The following is a 25,443-nucleotide window of genomic DNA, read 5'->3' as shown; positions in this document are numbered from 1 at the left end:
CACAAGACCACAACAAAAATGTTTCATTTAGAGCTTCTCTGGGATTATGTCTCTCAGAGCCCAATTTTTTTTCTTCTGTGGTTTATGCATGACTACCCACTGAGACATCTTTCCCTCTTACAAAAAGTCAACAAAATTTCAAGTTATCTGTTTCCCATTATTTCCCCCACTTCTATTCTCCATGTTTTTATAGATTTATACATTTTTTTATATCTTTAATGATATTTGAAAGATTTTAGGGAAGGAAAGAAGCAAATGTGTGTGCTCAACTGACCATTTGAATGTGGGAAATCTGAAGTTTTTCAGGTAACATAGTAATTATTTGATTTTCGATATAGCTAAGCTTATGAAGCTGTCTAAATTTATCGTATTTTTCCTGGGAGCATTTTACCAACTTCTTCAGTTACTGGTCTATTCTTTCTATTGTTTAATTCACATGAGTATGGCCATTTATATTTTTCTTTTAAAAAATTATTTATTCTGAACTCATCACTAATGGCCAATTAATCTCTGACAAAGCTGGAAAGAGTATCCAATGGGACAAAGACTTTTCAACAAATGGTGTTGGGAAAACTGGACAGCAACATGCAAAAGAATGAAACCTGGCCACTTTCTCACATCAGATACAAAGATAAACTCAAAATGGATTAAAGACCAAAATGTGAGACTTGAAATCATAAAAATCTGATGAGAGAATACAGACAGTAATCTCTTTGACACCAGTCATAGCAGCCTCCTTCTAGATATGTCTCCTAAGACAAGGGAAACAAAAGCAAAAATAAACTATTAGGACTTATTAAAGTGAAAAGCTTCTGCACAGGGGTGCTTGGGTGGCTACAACAGTTAAGCATCCAACTTTTGATCTCAGCTCAGATCCTGATCTCAGGGTCATAAGTTCAAACACTTGATTTAAGTCTACTTAAAAAAAAAGAAAAGAAAAGAAAAAGAAAACTTCTGCACAGCGAAGGAAACAATCAATAAAACTAAAAGGCAAACTACAGAGTGGGAGAAGATAATTGCAAATGACAAACCAGATAAAGGGTTAGTATTTTAAATATACAAAGAACTTATAAAACTCAACACCTGAAAAAAGAATGATCCAATTAAAAATGCATAGAAAACAGGAATAGACATTTTTCCAAAGAGGACATCCAGAGGGCCAACAGATATGAAAAGATACTCAATATCACTAATTATCAGGGAAATGCAAATTAAAACCACAGTGAGTTATCACTTCACATCTGTCAGAATGGCTAAAATCAACCACATAAGAATCAACAAGTGTTGGTAAGGATGTGGAGATAGGGGAACCCTGTTACACTGTTGGTGGGAATCCAAACTGCTGAAGCCACTCTGAAGAACAGTATAGAGGTTCCTCAAAAAATTAAATAGACCTACCCTATGATCCAGCAATGGCATTACTAGTTATTTACCCAAAGAATACAAAAAATATTGATTTGATGGGATACATGCACCCCAATATTTATAGCAGCATTATCTACAATAACCAAACTATGTAAAGAGCCCAAATGTCCATTGTCTGATGAATGGATAAAGAAGATATGGTGTATATATATATATATATATATATATATATCTGAGTTATATATATGAAACCTTGCCATTTTCAGTGTCATAGATGGAGCTAAAGAGTAGTATGCTAAGCAAAATAAGTCAGCCAGAGAAAGGCAAATGCCACATGATTTCATACATATGTGGAATTTAAGAAACAAAACAAAAGAGCATGGGGGCAGGGGGAAGAGAGGCAGAGACAAACCAAGAAGCAGAGTATTAACTATAAAGAACAAAGTGTTGGTTACCAGAGGGAAGGTGATGGAGGAATGGGTAATGTAGGTGAGGGAGATTAAGGAGTGCAGTTGTGATAAGCACCATATGTTGTATGGAAGTGTTGAATCACTATATTGTAGACCTGAAACTAATATTATACTGTATGATAACTAACTGGAATTTTTAAAAATCTCTCTTTTCTTTTTAAAAAGTTGCTATAAAATATGAGTTTTGAAAAAAATTATTCTCATTTCCAGTCACTGACATAAAATTAAATATAGTTATTTTAGTCTCTTCTGTAAGTCCTGTCTACTTTCCCCTTCCTAATATAGTATACTTGGGGGGAGGGGTTCCCATATATTTTATTACACTTGATCACCAAAGGCTTATATAAATATACATCATTTTCAGGAATCAGCCTTTATTTTTATTCTCCTTTTTTAATTCTTTTTAATTTCTATTTTGTTAATTGCAACATTTTAAATTTTCTTGTCCTGTTTCAAATTTCTAAGCAAATATTTACCTCTCCTTCTTTTTAGAATAAAGTCTTAACAAAGGTATATATCTAATTAGGTTCTTTATATGTAATTTAATATTATAGTTTTAAGTTTTTAAAAATTTCTATTTTGTTCATTTCAGATATTCCTTGTATAATTTGCTTCTGCCTTTGCTTTACTTAGTGTTACTGTATATGGTCACAGTATTTGGCAATTATACTATAAAACTATATCACAAAATGAAAAAACAACCCAGAAAATGGGAGAGAATGTTTGCAAACCACATATCACATAACAGGTTAATATTCAAAATGGATAAGGAATGCAGTCAACTTAATAACAAAAATGATCCAGTTTAAAAATGGGCAGAGAACCATAAGGGAAGGGAAGGAAAACTGAATGGGAAAAAATCAGAGAGGGAAACAAACCATGAAAGACTCTGGACTCTGGGAAACAAACTGAGGGCTGCAGAAGGGAGGGGGTGAGGGATGGGGTGACTGGGTAATGAGTATTAAGGAGGGAATATATTGTGATGAGCACTGGGTGTTGTGCACAACTAATGAATCTTTGAACACTACATCAAAAACTAGTGATGTACTAGTATATGTTGACTAATTGAACATAATTTTAAAAACTTTTTAAAAATGGGGCAGAACTAAATAGACATCTTTGTAAAAAGGACATCAAAATGGCCAACAGGCACATGAATACTCTACATCAATAGTCATCAGTGAAATGCAAATCAAAATCACAATGAGCTATCACTTCCTATTAGATATCTATACCTATTAGAATACCTATCTAGATATCTAATACCTATTAGAATGGCTGATATCAAGAAGACCATAGATGATAGGTGCTGACAAGGATGTGGTGAAAAGGGAACTTTTGTACATTGTTGGTGGAAATTTAAATTACCCCAACCACTATGGAAAACAGTATGGAGTTTCCTCTAAAAGCTAAAAAATAGATCTACCACATGATCCTGCAATTCCTATTCTAAGTAGATGCACAAAGGAAATGAAAACAGGCTTTTGACAAGATATATCCACTCCCATGCATATATCACAGCATTATTCACAACAGCCAAGATATGGAAACAACCCAAATGCCCACCAGTGGATGAATGGGTAGAAAAACAATATGGTACATAAACACAATGGAATGTTATTCAGCCATGGAAACAGAAGATGCTCTTCCATTTGAGACAACATGGGTGAAACAAGCAAATTATGCTAAACAAGATTAGTCAGACTGAAACAAATACTGTATGGTATCACTTATATCTAGAGTCTAAGAAACTTAAACCTGTAGGGGCGCCTGGGTGGCTCAGTGTGTTAAGCCGCTGCCTTCGGCTCAGGTCATGATCTCAGGGTCCTGGGATCGAGTCCTGCGTCGGGCTCTCTGCTCAGCAGGGAGCCTGCTTCCTTCTTTCTCTCTCTCTGCCTGCCTCTCAGTGTACTTGTAATTTCTCTCTGTCAAATAAATAAATAAAATCTTTAAAAAAAAAAAAAAAGAAAGAAACTTAACCCTGTAAAAAACAGGGTAAAATTTTGGTTAACTGGGAGTGGAGGACAGTTGTTAAGAGTGATGGTGTTTAAAATTATAATGTTTAAATTTATAATGAGTACTAAATAAGCCATAGAGCTCTAATGCACAATATAATAAATATAGATAATAATGTTGTATTATAATTATGTAATGCAATCAATATTACTACATTGGCAATCACATTCCAATACATAAATTTTTTGAAGTAGCATGCTATAACACCTTAAACTTACACAATGTTAAATGTCAAATATATTCAATAAGAAATGCATAGTAGGACATAACTTCTTACCCATGTGGATGGCCATAATAAAAAAATGAAAAATATCCAAGGTTGGTGAGAATGTGGAGAAATTCTTACTTTTCATATATTGCCGGTATGAATGTAAAATGTTATAGCTGCTGTGGAAAAGAGTTTGGTGGTCCCTCAGAAAGTTAAACATAGAATTACCATATGACCCAACAATTCCACCCCTGAATATATATCCAAAAGAACTGAAAAGAAGTATTTAAACAAGAACTTGTACACAAATACTCAGAGCAAATTATTCGTAATGGTTTTTTCCCAGAAAAATTGGAAGCAATCAAGATGTTCATGCTCTGATAAGTGGATAACAAAATGTGGTATATCCATACAATGGAGTAATACTCAACAATAAAGAGAAATGAATTACAGGCAGGTGTTACAACATGGGTGAGCCTTCAAACATTCAACATTATGCTAAATGAAAAGAGCCAGATACAAAAGGCTACTTACTCTATGATTCCATTTATATTTAATGTTCGAAATAGGCAAATCCATAGAGACAGATTAGTGGTTACCAGTGGTTAGGGGTAGGGGGTTAGTAATGACTGTTTCATAGATACTGGGTTTTCTTTTGGGGTAATGAAATTGTTATGGATCTAGGTAGTGGTAATTGCTACACAACATTGTGAATATATTAAGTGCCACTGAATTATACACTTTAAAAAGGTAAGTTTTATGTGTATTTTGTTAAAACAAATTGCATTTCTTCATATTAGCACAAATCAGAAAACACAATTCTGATAAAAAGAGTAATTTATCTCACATTTCAGAGATGTCTGCTATTTGAACATGTAGAATTTAGCTGTTTGTATTAGCTAATTTTCTCTGTAGTAAGGCCAAAAACTATAAGCTATTTACATTTCATTCAATGTATTCATTCAAATGGACATTCAAATGTCCATTTACATTTCAACTATTTGTTGTTTTCTTCCTTATGATTACTGCCATCATACACTTTTTTTACTTAAAATTTTTACCTATTTATAGAATAAAGGTTTTTCTCACCTTAAAGGACTTTAATTGTTTGGCATGACCTAGGTATGCCACAAATACCTTTATTTTGTTTGCTTTATATATTTGTTATAAATTAATTACTAAGCATTGTGTTCATGGAGGCTCAGCCTTTAAAATTCATTGAGTATGTGGTTATGTTGTCCTGGTAAAAACTAGAGGAAAAAAAAATCACTGGCAGAAGAACTTTTATAAAAACCATAAATATCCAGAAAGATAAATTAATAAAATATTAAGATAATTATTTCCCATATTCTATACTTCCTTAAATATAATTTAAAATTCATTTGACCCATATTTCTTAACTTTGGTGTCACCTTAGACTTTGTATCAGTTTTTAAAGTAAGGCTATTTGTCTTTTATCATCCTCAGCTACTGAGAAGAGTGTCTATAATTTTGGAACGCATGGGATTGCAAAGTATTTGACTGCATTGGCTGTCTTGGGCTTATTTTATCTCCTTTTGCTTTTGTGTGTGGAGACTACATCCTGGAGCCTGCAAAACTTTATCTCTCATAAAATTTTATCTAATGTGCACAACCTATTTACAAAAGGCATGAAGGTGAGTAACTAAGGTAGATTTTAGATACAATTCAAAGAAAGCTCATTATTAGGCCAAAATGTATGAATCTACATATTCTTACCTCTATTACTTGATAATGAAAATATCACACAGTTATGTCAAGATCTAACTGGAACTAATTTGAATCATAAACCTCATTTTAATTGGGTTGACTATGATAGAAAGCACTGTCTTGTGCACTTACTGTCTTTGAGATGTATTTGGTTATAATTATGGAATTGATTTCTTAAAAGCTTTGTAGTGGTGGGTATTAAGAATAGCATGTTTTGGAATGAGCAGTGGGTGTTATAGGCAGCTAATGAATTGTTGAACACTACAACAAAAACTTATGATGTATGATATGATGGCTAACTGAAATATATACATGACATGATATATATATCACTTATCATCATATAACTTTTGATGTATGATATAATGGCTAACTGAAACATATATATATGTTCTCTCTCTAAAATAAGTAAATAAAATTTTAAGATTCTCTCTCTCTCTGCCCCTCCCCTCTTTGCACACACACACACACACACACACTCTGAAAAAAATACATCATTTTCATTTCACTTCATCTCTTCTCCCACTCCATAGTCTGCCTTTCAGTTTTGTTGATTGTGTCCTTCACTGTGCAGAAGATTTTTTATTAATTTATTTTTTATTTATTTTCAGCATAACAATATTCATTATTTTTTCACCACACCCAGTGCTCCATGCAATCCGTGCCCTCTATAATACCCACCACCTGGTTCCCCCAACCTCCCACCCCCCGCCCCTTCAAAACCCTCAGATTGTTTTTCAGAGTCCATAGTCTCTCATGGTTCATGAAGTTCTAATAGTTTATCTTTGCTTTTGTTTCCCTTGCCTCAGGAAACATATCTAGAAGGACGTTACTATAGCCAATGTCAAAGAGGTTACTGCCTGTATACTCCCCTAGGATTTTTATCCTGTCTCAAATTTAGGTCTCAAATCCATTTTTGTGTGTGGTATAAGAAAGTGGTCCAGTTTCATTCTTTTGCATGTTGCTGTCCAGTTTTCTCAACACCATTTGTTGAAGAGACTGTCTTTTTCCCTGTGGATAGTCTTTCCTGCTTTGTCAGAGAATTAACTGACCATATAGTTGTGGGATCATTTCTGCGTTTTCTATTCTGTTCCATTGACCCTTGTATCTATTTTCATGCTAGTACAATACTCTTCGGATCTCTACAGCTTTGTAATATAACTGGAAGTCTGGAATTCTGATGCCTCCAGCTTTGCTTCACTGTTTCAAGGCTGCTTAGGCTATTCAGGGTCTTTTGTGGTTCTGAACAAATTTTAGCTCTACAAAAAAAAAATTGTTAGTATTTAGGTTGGTATTACATTGAATATGTAGATTGCTTTGTGTAACATGGACATTTTAACAATATTTTTTCTTTTAATCCATGAGTATGGGATGTCTTTCCAATTCTTTATATAATTTTCAATTTCTTTCATCAATGTTTTATAGTTTTCAGAGTACAGATCTTTGGTTAGATTTATTCCTAAGTATCTTGGTTTTTTGTACAATTGTAAATGAGATTGATTCTTTAATTTCTCTTTCTACTGCTTCATTATTAGTGTATAGAAATACAACAGATTCCTGTATGTTGATTTTATATACTGAAACTTTACTGAATTCATGTATCAGTTCCAATAAATCTTTTTGGTGGAGTCTTTCTACGTTGTTTTCTACATTGAGGATCATGTTGTCTGAAAATAGAGAAAGTTTGACTTCTTCCTTGCTGATTTGGATGCCTTTTATTTTGTTGTCATTGTCGTTCTTGTTGCTGTTGTCTGAATGCCATGGCTAGGACTCAGTACTATGTTAAATAACAGTGATGAGAGTGAACATCTCTGTCTTGCTCCTGACCATAGAGGATGATACCAGCTTTGGGCTTTTCATAGATGTCCTTTATTGTGTTGAGGTATGTTCCCTATAACCCGACTTTGTTGAGATTTTTTTTTTTTATCATGAATGAATGTTGTTCTTAGTCAAATGCTTTTTTCTGCATCTTGTGAAATGATCATATGGTTCTTAGGCTAGATGCCCCTGCAATGAAGAAGTTGTTCCCTTTAGCTTTGGGGAGTACTATCTTCAGACAACCTTCACTTGTCATTATCTTTATGGATTGCTTCATCTATAAAAATTCTTATCTCCCAAGGTGACACTTCTTCCCAGATGGCCAGCATCCAATCACTTGCGGATACAAGAGCAAAATGCTTTGTGTTCTCAATGCCTCTCAAAGAACTTCAACGCTTTTCATGGGCTCAACTGAGAATATCATTTGGCCTGCATCACAGCTTAACTTCTCCCTCTGCCTACTCCCGATTCCTTCCTCTCCTTTACACAGTTCTGGTCCCAAGGGAACTCTACCTGCAAGTTAGTTGCAGGAGAGTTCTAAGAAAGTATATAATAGGATGGGGTTTTTAGGACTAGCTGATTCCCCAACTCAGCTGTCAATGAGGTCCATGTTACTGGTAGCAAAGGAAACAGATTTCCTCTGACCCAAAGTAGTAGTCTAGTTGTTAATTTTTTCACCAGTGTTGTCAAGAGTGTCAAGTCAAGAGAATGCACTGATTGATGTGTATATCAGAGAATCAAGAAATATGGGGAAAATAGCACACATTAGAACAATGGAGCTGTGAAACTATTGGTAAGCTCTTTGGTTTAGAAAATAAAAGGCCAGGAGTTACTAGTAGGAAACTGAAAGCCTCCTTTTTCACTTTCACTGTGAAAGTGAAAGGGCTTCCTTGATCACATCTAATGGATCCCTTATTTTCTTCAGTGGAAGTGCAAAGTGAGTCCTGGGATCAATGTCCAATTTTCAGATTTGATGAGCTCCAGGAACATCAAACTATCAATCAAGGCAGATCTGCTATGCCAAGATCACAACTCTTGTTAGAAAGGAATGGGACACTGATACATGGAATAGGGACATCTGAGTTAATGACCCAAAATCTTAAATTCCCAGATTTCCCTAAACAATCTGAGTCTAAAGAAGTGACACACTGGGCACCTGGGTGGCTCAGTGGGTTAAGCCTCTGCCTTCAGTTCAGATCATGATCTTGGGGTCCTGGGATCGAGCCCCACATCAGGCTCTCTGCTAAGTGGGGAGCCTGTTTCCTCCTCTCTCTCTGCCTACCTCTATGCCTACTTGTGATCTCTCTCTCTCTGTCAAATAAATAAATAAAATCTTTAAAAAAAAAGTGACACACTTCTCTTTGTTAAGAATTCATACTCCCTTTTCAGGCAAAGAAAATTTGGAGGCCTCCCCTGCAAAACAGCATGTTCTCATTCACAGCTTTCATAATCTACCAAATACTCCCTCACTAATCAGTAGAACACAAAGACAGAAAAGACTGTAAGACACTATCTACCAAATAAATCTAATTTGCATTTATAGAACATAACCCATAATAAGAGTAGTACATATGGAACCATCAACCAAAATACATCAGTCACAATTTTAAAATAATAGAAATGCAGTGCTTTCTGATCATCTTTAAATTTGACTATAAATGAATAACAAATATAATGGGAAAACCTCTATAAACATTGGGAAATTAAGAAACACACGTCTTTGGAACACATTCATCAAAAAGGAAATTGCAGAGGAAATTAGGAAATATTTTGAACTGAATGAAAATGAAAATACAACATACCAAAATTTGTGGGATGTGACTAAAGCATTGTTTTAATAGAAATTTAAAGTATTTTTTAAAGATTTTATTTATTGATTTGACAGAGATCACAAGTAGGTAGAGAGGCAGGCAGAGAGAGAGGGGGGAAACAGGCTCCCTGCTGAGCAGAGGGCCTGATGTGGGGCTTGATTCCAGGACCCTGAGAACATAACCTGAGCCAAAGGCAGAGGTTTAACCCACTGAGCCACCCAGGTGCCCCTAGAAATTTAAAGTATTAAATGCTTATATTATTCATGAAAAAAAGTCCAATTTTATTTTTTTATCCCCTTCTTCTATGTTCATCTGTTTGTTTCTCAAATTCCACATACAAGGGAAATCCTAAGGTATTTGTCTTCCTGACTGAATTATTTCACTTAGTATAATACCCTCTAGTCCCATTCACATCTTTGCAAATGGCAAGATTTCATGTTTTTTTAATGGCTGCATAGTACTCCATTATATATATATCACACCATATATATATAACTGTGCCACCAGCAGTGGAAGCTTATATATATATATCTCAAATATATGTGAGATATAAATATCATATTTTGATGGCTGCATAGTATTCCATTATGTGTGTGTGTGTGTATAAACACTGCCATCAGCAGTGGGAGTTCAGTATATATATATCAAGATATATATCTTCATATATATATATATATATATATATATATATATATATATATAATATATGTGATATATCTGCTAATGGATATCCGGGATTCTTTCATATATTGACTATTGTGAACATTGCTGCTATAAACATTGGGGTGCAGGTGTCCTGTTTGTATCCTCTGGATAAATACCTAGTAGTGCAACAGTGGGGTCTAGGGTAGCTCTATTTTTAAGTTGTTTTTTTTTAAGATTTTATTTATTTATTTGACAGAGTTTACAAATAGGTGGAGAGGCATGTAGAGAGAGAGGAAGGGAAGCAGGCTACCCGCTGAGCAGACAGCCTGATACTGGGCTCGATCCCAGGACACTGGGATTATGACCTGAGCCGAGAGCAGAGGCTTTAACCCACTGAGCCACCCAGGAGCCCCTCTATTTTTAAGTTTTTGAGGAACCTCCATCCTCTCTTCAAGAGTGGCTGCAACAGTTTGCATTTCCCCAAACAGTGTAAGAGCATTCCCCTTTCTCCACATCTCGCCAATATCTGTTGTTTCCTGAGTTGTTAATTTTAGCCATTCTGAAAGAGAGTTAACCCATAAGAGATGCTGAATTCTAAGAAATAAACTGAGGATTGCTGGAGAGGAAGTGGTTGGAGGGAAGGGATAATTGGGCGATGGGCATTAAGGAGGGCACTTGATGAAATGAGCACTGGATGTTACACGCAACCAGCAAATAACTAAATTCTACCTCTGAAACTAAAAAAAAAAAAAAAAAAGTCCCAGGTTAATAATTGAAACTTCCTTCTCAATAAATTAGGAAAAGAAGCAAAATATACTCAGAGCAAGCAGAAGTAAATAAAAATAAAAGAAATAAAACTGAAAACAGAAGAGTAATTGAGAAAAATTAATGAATGCAACCAAAAACTAATTTTTAAAAATGATTATAATTGATAAATCTATAGCCAGAGCAATCATGAAATAGAAACAATAGAAACATATTACCAGTATGAGGACAAATGAAAAGATTTCACTATGGATACCACAGAAGTTAAAATCCAGCCTATGTCATATATTTGTTACCTTAGATGAAATAGAACAATTCCTAGAAAGACCCAACCTTATCAAAACTCACTCAAGAATAAAGAAACTAAATAGTTTTATTTCAATTAAAGACATTATTTGCATAGTATAAAACCTGCAAAGAAGAAAATGCTAAGCCTGTATAATTTCACATACAAATTCTATCAAAAAAATTAAAGAAACAGCATCAATTCTGCATTCTTTCCTTCAGAAAGAAGAAGTGAGATCATTTTCCAACTCATTTTGTGAAACTGTCATTACTCTAATACCAAAATGGAGAGATTAGAAAAAAACAAAACAAAACAGTATCCCTCAAGAACACAGACACATAAATTCTCAACAAAATATTCACAATAGAACCCAAGAATATATGGAAGGAAGAATAAACTGTGAACAAATGGAATTTATTCCATGAATGTAAAGCTAGTTTAATATTTGAAAATGAATATTAGCCACAAGGTCAATAGTCTCAAGAAGAAAAACCACATGTTCATGCCAATTATTGCATAAAAAGCATTTGACAACATTCAACATCCATCTGTGATTTTTCAAAAAACTGCTAACCAAGGAAAGAAAGGAAACATTTTAACCTGATAAGTGGGATTCACTTAGGTAGTCTGCAGCAAACATGATGATAAAAGAGTGAATGTTTCCCTCCTAAGATCAAAAGCAAGGAAAAGATGTCCATTTTGACTGCTCCCATACATCCAATTTTTAGACTGGAAAAGAAAAAACACTTAAAGCAGCTCTCTAGTCACTCTTCTAACTAGCATGTTTACTGAGCTAAATATATTCTCCCACTCCATTCTTCCTTAATGAAGTACCATCAAATGAGCAATTGATGCAAAAATAGCCAATTCAAAAACAACAACAACAAGGCTGTGCTCAAACACTACAAATTACTATTCACAAAACGTGCCCTGTTGGTTCATTGCTACTTATCTCTCACTGAGCTCCCACTGCTGATGGCAACATACTTTCTTCCCCACCACATCTTCACTCTTTCAATGAATCCCTACTTATTCAAGCTCTGACTTCACCTCTAGAAGGTATTTCCTTTAAAAAAAAATTCATTCTTTCTTAAAAATTGGATCTCATGACATCTGTATCTTTGGGGTAAATACCCAGTAGTGCAATGGCAGGGTCATAGGGAAGTTCTGTTTTTAATTTCTTGAGGAATCTCCACACTGTTCTCAAAAGAGGCTGCACCAACTTGCATTCCCACCAACAGTGTAAGAGGGTTCCCCTTTCTCCACATCCCCTCCAACACATGTTGTTTCCTGTTTTGTTAATTTTGGCCATTCTAACTGGTGTAAGGTAATATCTCAATGTGGTTTTAATCTGAATATTCCTGATGGCTAGTGATGATGAACATTTTTTCATGTGTCTGATAGCCATTTGTATGTCTTCATTGGAGAAGTGTCTGTTCATATCTTCTGCCCATTTTTTGATATGATTGTCTGTTTTGTGTGTGTTGAGTTTGAGGAGTTCATTATAGATGCCCTTAAATGGATAAATGGATAAGGAAAATGTGGTCCATATATACTATGGAGTATTATGCCTCCATCAGAAAGGACAAATACCTAACTTTTGTAGCAACATGGACTGAACAGGAAGAGATTGTGCTGAGTGAAATAAGTCAAGCAGAGAGAGTCAATTATCACATGGTTTCACTTATTTGTGGAGCATAACAAATAGCATGGAGGACATGGGGAGTTAGGAGAAGGGAGTTGGGGGAAATTGGAAGGGGCGGTGAATCATGAGAGACTATGGACTCTGAAAAACAATCTGAGGGGTTTGAAGTGGTAGGGGGGTGGGAGGTTGGGGTACGAGGTGGTGGGTATTATAGAGGGCACAGATTGCATGGAGCACTGGGTGTGGTGCAAAAATAATGAATACTGTTATGCTGAAAATAAATAAAAAATTGGATCTCATGGTATCCTCAACATATTTTATTTGTAACAAATCACACTAAACAGTATTAGTACCAGTGTGGCTTTTGTTTTCCATGAAGTACCCATGTTATTGGCAAGAACATACTACTTACTCACAGCTTTAGAAACACTTGCTCTTGAAATCTAAGCAAGTGAAGAATAAACTTATTGCATGAGAGCTCAGGAAATTGGTAGGAATGTTCTCGGAAATTAAGCAAACATTTTCTGACATCTTTGATATTACTTCCTTGGGCCAGCATTCAGAAGGTCTTTCATTTAAACCAGATGCTTAAAGTGTATTCTTATCTATGATTTTTGTCTTAAAAATGTAGGCTGTAGTGTCCTGTCAAGTGGTCAAGGAGTATGAGGATGAAGATGTAAAAAATGAAGAAAACAGAGCCCTGACACTACCTCCCAAGTTAAAGAATATCCCACTGGTTTTGAAAGAACTTACAAAGGTAATGTCATTCAATAATCAACATTGTCCTAAACTGTAGCCCACCATCCCTGGCAAGAATTTATTGGTAGTACTACTAATCTATTAGTAGAGTACTACTAATCTAATCTACTAATCTCTTAGTTCTATGGGATTTGTATATATCTTGTAAAATAGAAGGCTGAGAGTGGAAGAGTGAAACTGTCACAGGTACCAGTCTATAGGGATTTGAGGTTATGGTTGTAATCGGTGCTCCAGTACACTATGGGTTTTTTTTTCCTTATTTTCTCAGGTTTATTATAAGTGTCCAGTTGTAAAGGCTATAAGAAATATCTCCCTTGTAGTCCAGAAATCTGAGTCCTTTGGATTACTTGGATTAAGTGGAGCTGGGAAAACCACTACCTTCAAAATATTGACTGGAGAGGAGACCACAACATCTGGAGCTGTGTTGATTGATGGCTTTAACATTACCAAAAATATCAGAAAGGTATTTCTGTTACTAATCACTGAGTTGGTACCCTAAAGGAGGAGGCAACCTGGCAAGTAGTTGGGAGACATGAAAGGGAACTTAGAAGTGCATATATATGTGTGTGTGTGTGTGTGTGTGTGTGTGTGTGTGTGTGTGTGTAAACATATATACATACTCTTTTCTCAAAAGTAACAGAATCCAGGGACAACAATAGTCATGATAACATATTGAGTTTGGGAAAAGGCAAATATTCTTTCTGTTTGAGACAAAGTATGAGTATCTTTAACAGGCCAAATTAGAAACAGTAAGAGTAGTTATTTCACTTAAACTACCATGACACAATTAAGATTTTGGTATGAAAAAAATTATTAGAAAAAGTAATTGTGAAAGATGTTAAGGAAGTCACATTGACAGGGTTTGGTTTCCATTTGGATGTGGGTTATAAGGAAAACAAATTATCTTAAGATATGGCCCAGATTTCTATCATGATCCAGTGGATAGGTGCAAGTTCCACGTACCATTATAGTAAACACAGGAACTGAGTGTGTTTGAAAGAGGATATGTTGGGGCGCCTGGGTGGCTCAGTGCGTTAAGCCTCTGCCTTCGGCTCAGGTCATGATCTCGGGGTCCTGGGATCGAGCCCCACATCGGGCTCTCTGCTCAGTGGTGAGCCTGCTTCCTCCTCTCTCTGCCTGCCTCTCTGCCTACTTTTGATCTCTCTCTCTCTCTGTCAAGTGAATGGATAAAATCTTTAAAAAGAAAAAAACAACCTGAGGGGTTTGAAGAGGCGGGGGGAGGTGGGAGGTTGGGGTACCAGGTGGTGGGTATTATAGAGGGCACGAATTGCATGGAGCACTGGGTGTGGTGAAAAAATAATGAATACTGTTATGCTGAAAATAAATTAATTAATTTAAAAAATAAAAAATTTTTTAAAAAAGAAAAAAAAGAATGAGAATATGTTGAGTATAAGAAACCTATGACACCTACCTATGAGAGAACAACCTACAGTTGGAATCTATGAATTGATGTAGAGATATAAATTTGGGATTTATCAAAGTACAAGTGAAATTTGAAATGGGTAGATAAAATAATCTATTGGGCGAATGTAAAATAATGAGAAGAGAGATAGGGGATGAATCCTGAGGACTAACAGCATTTCTAAAATAGAATAACTGAAGAAAATATTGGGTGGGATTAGTGAAATAGAAGGAAAATCTGGATAAAGTTTTATTGCACAATCTACATGAAGAGAAGATGTCAAGAAGAAAATAAAACAGAAATGTCAGGCAGGTAGACCTGAATAGTATACACTGGACATCATCAAAACCTGAAGCAGTGAGCTGACACACAGGTAAGGATGGAAAATACTGAATGTGGACAAAACATAAAAGAAAGGCAGCTGTCAAAACAGGAAAAAGAGTGACACCCAGAGTTTTAGAAAATGACAAAGAATCATAATTTCTAGTAACTAGTAACTAAAGCATGTTTGTATAAATGGGGGGGAAAAGTTTAAAATATATAGCAACAGGAGCTCTCTGAGAAAAGAATGTATTCCTTCAAATGAACCATAAATCAAAACAATATAAAAAGGTATACAAATAAGTTTAATTCCCTTTCCTACCCACCTTTCTTTCATCCCTTCCCACAGAAAAAGATAACCACTTTTATCACACTACATACACTTTATGCATATTCAATAAAACATAATTACTTATCTTCTGTTGCATTACACAAAATGTAACATATTATACACAATCTTTAGGATCTTGCCAAAATGGTTATACAAATTTGTACTACACAAGCAATTTTTGCAAATCCCTATTTCTCTAAACCAACCACGACAGAGTATATATGATCAACTCTTGGGGATTTTTGCCAGTCTGGTTGATTTTTCTCAAATGGCACTTTGGTGTAGCTTTAATTTTTCTCTTATTATAAGAGAGGTTGCCTAACTTTTTAAAGAAAAAAATTATATAATAAAGGTGTGCAACATGATGGTATATCTATAATAAAGGTGTACAACATTATATATATATATACATATACATATATATGTGTATATATATATATATATATATATATATATATATATATATCAAACGAATCAACACATCTTCTCTTTATTGAAGAGACTGTCTTTTTTCCATTGGGTATCTTTTTCCTCCTTTCAGAGAGAGATCACAAGTAGGCAGAGAGGCAAGCAGAGAGAGAGGGGGAAGCAGGCTCCCCACTGAGCAGAGAGCCCAATGCAGGGCTCAATCCCAGGACCCTGAGATCATGACCTGAGCTGAAGGCAGAGGCTTAACCCGCTGAGCCACCCAGGCAACCCCTATATGTTTGTTTTTGTGCCAGTACCATACTGTCTTGACGATCACAGCTATGTAATAGAGCTTGAAGTCCAGAATTGCAATGCCTCTAGCTTTGGTTTTCTTTTTTAACATTCCTTTGGCTATTCAAGGTTTTTTCTGCTTCCATATAATTTTAGGGTTGTTTGTTACAGCTCTATGAAAAATGTTGATGGTATTGATAGGAATTGCATTGAATGTATAGATTGCTTTGGATAGCATAGACATTTTAACAATATTTGTTCTTCCAGCCTATGAGCATGGAACATTTTTCCTTTTCTTTGTGTCTTCCTTAATTTCTTTCATAAGTGTTCTATAATTTTCAGAGTACAGATCCTTTACTTCTTTGATTAAATTTATTCCTAGGTATCTTATATATTTTGGTACAATTATAAATAGTACCAGTTTCTTAATTTCTCTTTCTTCAGTGACATTGTTAATGTATAGAAATGCAACTGATTTCTGTGCATTGTTTTTATATCCTGCCACATTGCTGAATTCCTGTATGAGATCCAGCAATTTTTGAGCAGAGTATCATGCCATCTTTGAAGAATGATAGTTTGCTTTCTTTTCCAATTTGGATGCCTTTTCTTTCTTTCTGTTCTCTGGTTGCTGAGGATAGGACTTCTAGTGCTATGCTGAACAGCGGTGGTGAGAGTGGACATCCCTGTCATCTCCCTGACCTTAGGGGAAAAGCTCTCAGAGGCAGGAGCAAACTTGAGCTCAGCTTGTTAGCCAATATTCCTAGAGTATAAGACATTGACATCAGCCAGGTGTTTAGTGGCAGCAATGGCATGAGCTATCAGGAGGAACATCTCAGGTTCTTTTTAGATTTATGATATAGATGCTATCACTTTTCTTTTGTAGATGTTCCACTCCATTTGGAAGTCAAGGTTGATGCTGCACTCTCTTCATTTGAAGGACATCAAGGGCTCCAGACATTATGAAAGTTTTCCTTTAAATTATGACCATATCTCCTCTTTGGCTTGCATAGAAAGGCTAGCCATTATTTCCTTGAGTAATGTCTTTCTGTCCCTCCTCTCTCTCTTTGTTTACTTGGACTTCCATAGTGCAAATATTGATACACTTGGTAGTATCCCGTAAATCCCTTAAATTATCATTCCTCTTTTTCATTCTTTTTTTCCCCCCTCTGGATGATTTCCCTTGGCTTGTCTTTGAGTTCACTGATCCTTTCTTGCATTTCATTTGGTCTGATGTTGATCTCTATAATTGAATTTTCATTGCAATTATTAGATTCTTCACTTCTATGATTTATGTTTCATACTTTTTAATATTTTCTCTCTTTGTTGACATTCTCACTTTTTTCATGAACTGCTCTCCTCACCTCAGTGAGCATCTTTATGACCATTATTTTGAATTCTTTGTCAGGTAAATCATTTCTCTGCATCCCATTAGGGTCAGTTTCCAGAGATTTATCTTGTTCTTTGTTTATTCTTTTATTTCATGTTCATTTTCCTTGGCTCTGAATTGTTTTCTATGTATTACATTAAAATAGCTATCTCTCCTAGTCTTAACAGACTGAACTTGAAGAAGCTAGTAGGAGATAACCCTTGCCAATCAGCCCAACTAAAGATATGGGTGCCTCTCCAAACTTTGTGCTTGTCCAAACTGCCATGTTTGTTCTTAGTGGGCCCTGAGAGATTAGGTTATACCAAGTTTCATCGGTGCTCTGAAGGCAGAGGAGAAATGCACACACCTGTTCAGGCTCTTGGTGTACTACAAAGTGCCTGCCCCATCAGCTCCTAGATGCAAGATAATTAGAATCCTAACTTGCAGGCAACATTTGGGAAAGTTGGAATGTTAGATACACCGTCTAGCCCCTTTTAGGGAGAAACTAGTAAGTGGGTGCTTTTGTCTGCTCTCTGTCCCTAGCCAAGGGCAAGAGCTGCTGGGAGTGCTTGTGTGCCTATTTAAAGCCATCTCTTTGTTCTCTGTGGTCCTGGGAGACTAACAAATGCTGAAGACCATCAGCTCCCAGAGTTAGGTGATTTAGAAGCCAGTCCCACAGGTGGCAGCTGTAAAAGTTGGGGTGCTAGGTATGTGGACAAACTCCTTTCCCAGAGAAGCTAGAAACTTGATTTTATCGTTAGAGGAAGCCATAGAGAGAAGGCAATTCCTTCATGCTCATTCAGGCTCCTGAAAAACTACACTTACCGGCCCTATAAGCTCCCAAACACAGACTAAGTGGAAGCACAACTCTTGGGCAGCAGTGGGAAAGTATTCAGTCTAACCCATCACAGGGAGAATATGGGAACGGGGTGTTTTTCCCCTTTCCCTCTGCACTGAACCTGAGTGTATAGCCACAGCATATCATTACATGCTTGTTTAAAGTCGCCTCCTTGACTCTTAATTATAAAGAACAATCTGATGGTTACCAAAGAGGGGATGGGGATGGAGGTGGGAATAGGTCAAATAGGAGATGGGGATTAAGGTGTGCACTGGTTCTGATGTGCACAGGGTGATATATGGAATTGTTGAATTACCATACTGTATACCTGAAACTAATATAACATTGTATGTTAACTAACTGGAATTAAAATAACAACTAAAAGAAAATAAAATAAATTTTAGAAATAAAATATAATTTAAAATACCTTTGCTTTCTGTGGTCCTGGGGACAAACAAATATCAAGCCATATCAGCTCTCAGAGCTGGGTGATTTGGGATCTGATCCCTTAGGTAGCAGCCACAAAAGCTGAGGAATTAGATGTGTGGTCTTGGGCGCCCACCTAGCTCAGTAGACAGAGCATGGTGACTCTTGGTTTCTAGGTTGTGAGTTTAAGCCCTACAGTGGGTGTACAGATTACTAAAAAATAAACTTAAAACAAAAATGTGTACTTGTTATAGAGTGAGACTTCCAATTTAGCAACTCACTTATTGAGGTCACAATGACTTCCCCCCTCTGTGTTAATTAGCTAACTTCTCTCCATTCTTCAATTTTTGGTTAAAGGGAAAAAAAAAAAAGGTGTGTGACCGTAAGTTTTCATTCCTCAGGGAAAGACTGGAAAATGGGATTCCTTCCTAATTGTAAGGCATTATGCTAGGAGTAGGGTTTACAGAACAAGTATGTCTCAGCTTTTCCTACCCATTTTGATGTGGGTATTTTCTGTCACCCAATATGTAGGACTGTCTTAATTTTTTTCTATATTTCTCTCAAAAGGATTTGAACCATATGTATCTGTTTATTTGGTGCATCCATGGAGGGGGGAAGTGAGGAGCTTCCTATTCCATCATCTTGCTGACATCACTACAGCTTTTTATATGTTTAAAAATCTTTTGAATTTCCTCCCCTATGAATAGTCTATTTTTATCCTTTATACATCTTTAACTTATTGACATTTTTCTTTCTTACTTTGAATTTTTATATGAAGGTAATACATGATTATCATTTTCTGCAATATGAGTTTCAAATATATTTTGCATTTGCTTCTTGACTTAGCTCATACTGCTTTTGTCCCGCAAAAACATTTGGTTAAGTAAACACATTACTCTTTCTCTTTTATGGTCATTTGATTCCAAGTCATTGTTAAAGTAAAACTCCTTAGCCAGAGATCACTAGAAACATACCTGTAGGGGCACCTGGGTGACTTATTTGGTTAAGCCTCTGCCATTAACTCAGGTCATGATCCCAATGTCCTGGGATAGAGCCCCACATCAGTCTCCCTGCTTAGTGGAGAGTGCTTCTCCCTTTCTCTCTTCCTCTGCCTCTCCCCCCTGTTTGTGCTCACTTGCTCTATCAAATAAATAAATAAAATCTTTTTAAAAAAATTTTTTTTAAAAAGAAGCACCCCTGAAGTCAAAAACATTAGGTTTATTCACCTAGTTGTAGCAAATGGAAATGCATAACAGAATTAGGGGGGTCTCAGTAAGAGGGAAGAGCGTTATTACAGGCTTTGGGTTTGTGCTGGGAATTAGAAAGAATCAGAGATTGGAAGCTGTCAAGAAGTATGGGAAATTTAGTGATTGTTGGTATTTCTAGCCAGAGGCAGAAAGATTAAAACAAGGTTACAGATGTCATTAGAAAAATAAATGCAACAATCACATGTGTAAGTCAGAGGAGAGAGTTGCTTAGTTATTTTTTTAATTAAATTTATTTATTTTCAGCATAACAGTATTCATTATTTTTTCACCACACCCAGTGCTCCATGCAATCCGTGCCCTCTCTAAAACCCACCACCTGGTACCCCAACCTTCCACGCCCCCGCCACTTCAAACCCCTCAGATTGTTTTTCAGAGTCCATAGTTATTTTTGTGACTGGAAAATATCCTTGTTTCTGTCTCATTTCAAAATTACAGAGTGGTCCTATTTCAATTTTATTTTCAATTTTGTTCGACCAGAGTTAAGGGAGGTTCCTTGTTTAAGTATTGTTTCTAGTTTGTAAGAATTGTTTCTGTCTTGCCTAGAACACCATATGTGTCCAAGATAGATTTCCTATTAGATGAATCATGGTAAGAAAGTAGCCATTTATTTTCATTTTTGAGGGCTTTTGAGTATTAAATTATGTCAAATACATTTTCACCATCTATGAAGAAAGTAATACTATTTTTGTTTATATTTGTTAGTAGTATAAACTTATATAAATTTTCTGATGTTATTCCATCATCGCACCCTGAAATAAATTACAGTTATTCCTAAGGCATTGTTTCAGGAGTTTACATTACTCAATTTCTATACAGTTATTTTTTTAGGAACTTACATCAATATTCAGAAATGAGATCAGACTTTTATATCCAGTAAAAAATATCTTTTAAAAGTAAACAGGGGCACCTAGGTGGCTCAGATGTTAAGCATCTGCTTTTGGTTCAGTCAGAGCCCCATGTCATTTGGGTGTCCAACTCTCTCACCTCAAGTCATGAGATTGAGCCCCACATCAGGCTCTGCACTGGGCATGAAGCCTACTTAGGATTCTCTTTCTCTCCCTCTCATAAAATAAAAATAAAAACTAAGTTCACACATACACACAAATAAAAATAAATAAATAAATACATTCACATATATAAGTGATGGTTTTCAAGAATAAAAGAATTCAATGTTACAGTTAAAGGGTAAAGATTGACAGTTGGATAAAAATAAAGAAACAAAATTTAAACTATATCCTCCTTATAATGGGCATATTTTTTTTTATTTTATTTTTTTATTTTTTTTTATTTTTTTTTTTAATTTTTTATTTTTATAAACATATATTTTTATCCCCAGGGGTACAGGTCTGTGAATCACCAGGTTTACACACTTCACAGCACTCACCAAATCACATACCCTCCCCAATGTCCATAATCCCACCCCCTTCTCCCAAACCCCCTCCCCCCGGCAACCCTCAGTTTGTTTTGTGAGATTAAGAGTCACTTATGGTTTGTCTCCCTCCCAATCCCATCTTGTTTCATTTATTCTTCTACCCACTTAAGCCTCCATGTTGCATCACCACTTCCTCATATCAGGGAGATCATATGATAGTTGTCTTTCTCTGCTTGACTTATTTCGCTATTTTAAAACAAAGTTTGAAAGTAAATGGAGAGAAAAAGATATGCTGTGCTTACACTAATCAAAAGAGCAGAGATAGCTGTACTAATATTAGGTAAAACTTTATAGTAGAAATCATTACTAGTATTAGAAAAGTGTAACTACATAATTTTTATCAAAAAGCCAGTTAAAAATTTTAGGTGTCTAAAAATATGGTCTCCAAATACATAAAACATAAAAAGAAGGACTTTGAGGACAAACAAACATTCATTGTCATGGTAGCTATTTTTTTTTAATTTTTTTTTTTATTTGACAGAGAGAAATCACAACTAGGCAGAGAGGCAGGAGGAAGCAGGCTCCCTGCGGACTAGAGAGCCCAATGCAGGGCTTGATGCCAGGACCCTGAGATCATGACCTGAGCTGAAGGCAGAGGCTTTAACCCACTGAGCCACCCAGGAGCCCCTGTCATGGTAGCTAATTTTAACATACATCTCTCTCATTGTGATAGAAAAAGAACATTAAAAATCATTAATGCTGTATAATATCTGAATAAAACAATTAATAGACTAAATCTAAAGAAATATATAAAGCATTGTACTCAAAAATGAAAGAATGAAACTATTTTTTCATATACACAGGAGTATTTATTTAGAAGAACTTATCATATGTTGGATTAAGGCAAGTCAATAAATTTCAAAGATATAAAAAGATATATAAATAGATATTTATAAAAGATACCATCAAAAAAATACAAATCTTTGTAAATATCAGAAGGAAAAAAAGGTAATAACCCCCAGTCATATCAATAAATATAAATAGATCTAAACCACACATTGTTAAAAAAAAAGACTTTAAAATTGCAATTCCAAATAAAAGCCAAATCCATGCTAACCTGAAGACACTCCTTATGCAATGATTCAGAAATTTGAAAATAAAATGGAAAGAGTATGAGTCTCAGCCTTAATATAAAGAAGGTGGAATTCAAACTTAAGAGCATCAAAAGTTACCAAAAAGGGCATTAATACTAACATGTAACATTTATAATGGAGATAGAAAAGTTATGAATATTTTTGTGCCAAATGATAGGCAACCTCTGTAGGGCAGAAATTATAGGAGATATGAGAAAAAATATATAGTACATGAGATGTTTGATTTTCTTCTTTTAGTCCAAGATAGATTATGTCAGTAAAGAATAGATACAAAGAATACGTAAGTGATAAAGTCAATTTTGTAAGCATGATCAATATCTGTCTAATTCTATATCCCTTAAAAATACTTCATTTATGAATATGACCATTTTTGCATACATTTAAAAAAATACATATATATTCTTCAACTGTAACTGAATTAAACAAGAAAAAACAAAATCAGATTATGAAAACTCCCTTTCTGAAAAATTTTTTAAAGATTATTTTTTTCTTTGTAATTAATCATACACTCCATCAACTAAGCCAGCCAGGTGCCCCTTTCCCCTTTTGAAATTTAAAAAATCATTTTAGGTGATTTTTGCTTTTACTCAAGAATTATAAAAATTTCTAGAAAATAATGAAAATATTATATATCAGAAATTATGAGATGCAATAAACTACAGGGAGAGTAATGTATATACACATTATACACTCATTTTAAGAAAAAAGAAAAAAAAAGGGGTGTGTGTGTGTGTCAGTCAGCTAAGCATCTGACTTTGGCTCAGGTCATGATCTCCGCATCCTGAGATAGAGCCTTAAGTCAGGCTTCCTGTTCATCAAGGAGCCTGCTTCTCTTTCTCCATCTTCCTGCCACTCCCCCAGCTTGTGCTCTCTCTCTCTATCACATAAATAAATAAAATCTTTAAAAAAAAAAAAAAAGAAAGATGAAGAAAAAGAAATAACTGAAAAACATGACTCACTAAAAAATGAATGGAAGGAAAATATATAAAAATGTACACAAGTACATAAATTAATAATTAAAAATATAAAGTCAGCTAACAACAATTAAGTCAAGACGCTAGAACTTCGCAAAAATAAAGAAATGGGTAAACCTGCCCCCCCAAAAGGAGATGTAAATACATTTAAAGAAATGATATGTTAATGCTGCTATAAACATAGGAGTTCATGTATCCCTTTGAAATAGTATTTTTGTATTCTTTTTGTAAATATCTAGTAGTGTAATTGCTGGATCATGTTTTTACCTTTTTTTTTTCAAGTTTTTTAAATTTATTTTTTATTTATTTTCAGCATAACAGTATTCATTGTTTTTTGTACCACACCCAGTGCTCCATGCAATCCGTGCCCTCTCTAATACCCACCACCTGGTTCCCCCAACCTCCCACACCCCTGCCACTTCAAACCCCTCAGATTGTTTTTCAGAGTCCATAGTCTCTCATGGTTCACCTCCCCTTCCAAATTCCCCCAACTCCCTTCTCGTAACTCCCCATGTCCACCATGCTATTTGTTATGCTCCACTAATAAGTGAAACAATATGATAATTGACTCTCTCTTCTTGACTTATTTTACCTTTTTGAGGAACCTCCGTACTGTTTACCAGAGTGGCTGCACCTGTTTGTATTCCCACTGGCAGTGCAAAAGTGTTCCCCTTTCTCCACATCTTTGCCAACACCTGTGGTTTCCTGTGTTGTTGATTTTAACTGATCAGACAGGTGTGACATGATATCTCATTGTGGTTTTGATTTGTATTGCTCTGATGATCAGGGATGTAATAGTAACATTATCTACAATAGCCAAATTATGGAAACAGCTCAAGTATCCATCAAATGGTGAATAGCTAAAGATGTAGGTTATCAACTTTTGTATCAACATGGACAGGACTGGAGGAGATTATGCTGAGTGAAATAAGTCAAGCAGAGAGAGTCAATTATCATATGGTTTCACTTACTTGTGAAGCATAAGGAATAACATGGAAGTCATTGGGACAAGGAAAGGAGAAGTGAGTTGGGGGAAATCGGAGGGGGAGATGAACCATGAGAGACTATGGACTCTGAGAAACAAACTGAGGGTTTTGGAGGGGAGAATGTGGGGGTTTGGGTGAGCCTGGTGGTGGGTATTAAGGAGGGCACATACTGCATGGAGCACTGGGTGTGGTGCGTAAACAATGAATTTTGAAACACACACACACAAAATTACATTTAAAAAAAAGATGTACATTTAAAAAAAAGATGTGTGTGTGTGTATGATGGAATATAACTCAGACATAAAAAATGAAATACTGCCATTTGCAACCACATGGGTGGAGCTAGAGTATTATGCTAAGAAAAACAAGTCAAATCAGAGAAAGACAAATACTGTATGATTGCATTTGTATGTGGAATTTAAGAAACAAAATAAATGAACAAAGAGGGAAAAAAGAGTGACACAAACCAAGAGACAGACTCTTAACCTATAGAGAACAAATTGATGGTTAACAGAAGAAAGGTGGGTGGGGGAATGGCTGATGGGGATTAAGGAGTGTGCTTGTGATGAGCACTGGGTATTGTGTGGAAGTGTTGAATCACTATATTGTACACTTGAAACTAATATTACACTATGTTAACTAACTGGAATTTAAATAAAAACTTCTTTAAAAAATAAGAAATACAACATACAAAAAGAAAGAAACACAAGGTACTTGAATTCCATGGAAATAAATCTTAAAATCTTTAAAAGATTTTATTTGATTTTTT

General features: G+C 35.3%; 1 protein-coding gene across 1 annotated transcript in view; it reads left to right on the top strand.

Moving 5' to 3' along the window:
* LOC132027305 (phospholipid-transporting ATPase ABCA3-like) overlaps positions 1–25,443 on the top strand; it is a 174,484-nt gene that overhangs the window by 129,186 nt on the left and 19,855 nt on the right. Inside the window, exons 23-25 of the mRNA XM_059416057.1 lie at positions 5,527–5,714; positions 13,389–13,514; positions 13,785–13,979. Coding sequence (XP_059272040.1) covers positions 5,527–5,714; positions 13,389–13,514; positions 13,785–13,979 — 509 coding nt within the window. The remainder of the gene's footprint in view (positions 1–5,526; positions 5,715–13,388; positions 13,515–13,784; positions 13,980–25,443) is intronic.

The sequence above is a fragment of the Mustela nigripes genome, chromosome 11 (genome assembly GCF_022355385.1).
Source record: "Mustela nigripes isolate SB6536 chromosome 11, MUSNIG.SB6536, whole genome shotgun sequence".
NCBI classification, from domain to species: Eukaryota; Metazoa; Chordata; class Mammalia; order Carnivora; family Mustelidae; genus Mustela; species Mustela nigripes.
Note: the sequence above shows the minus strand (reverse complement) of the source record. Positions and strands in the feature narration are given on the sequence as shown.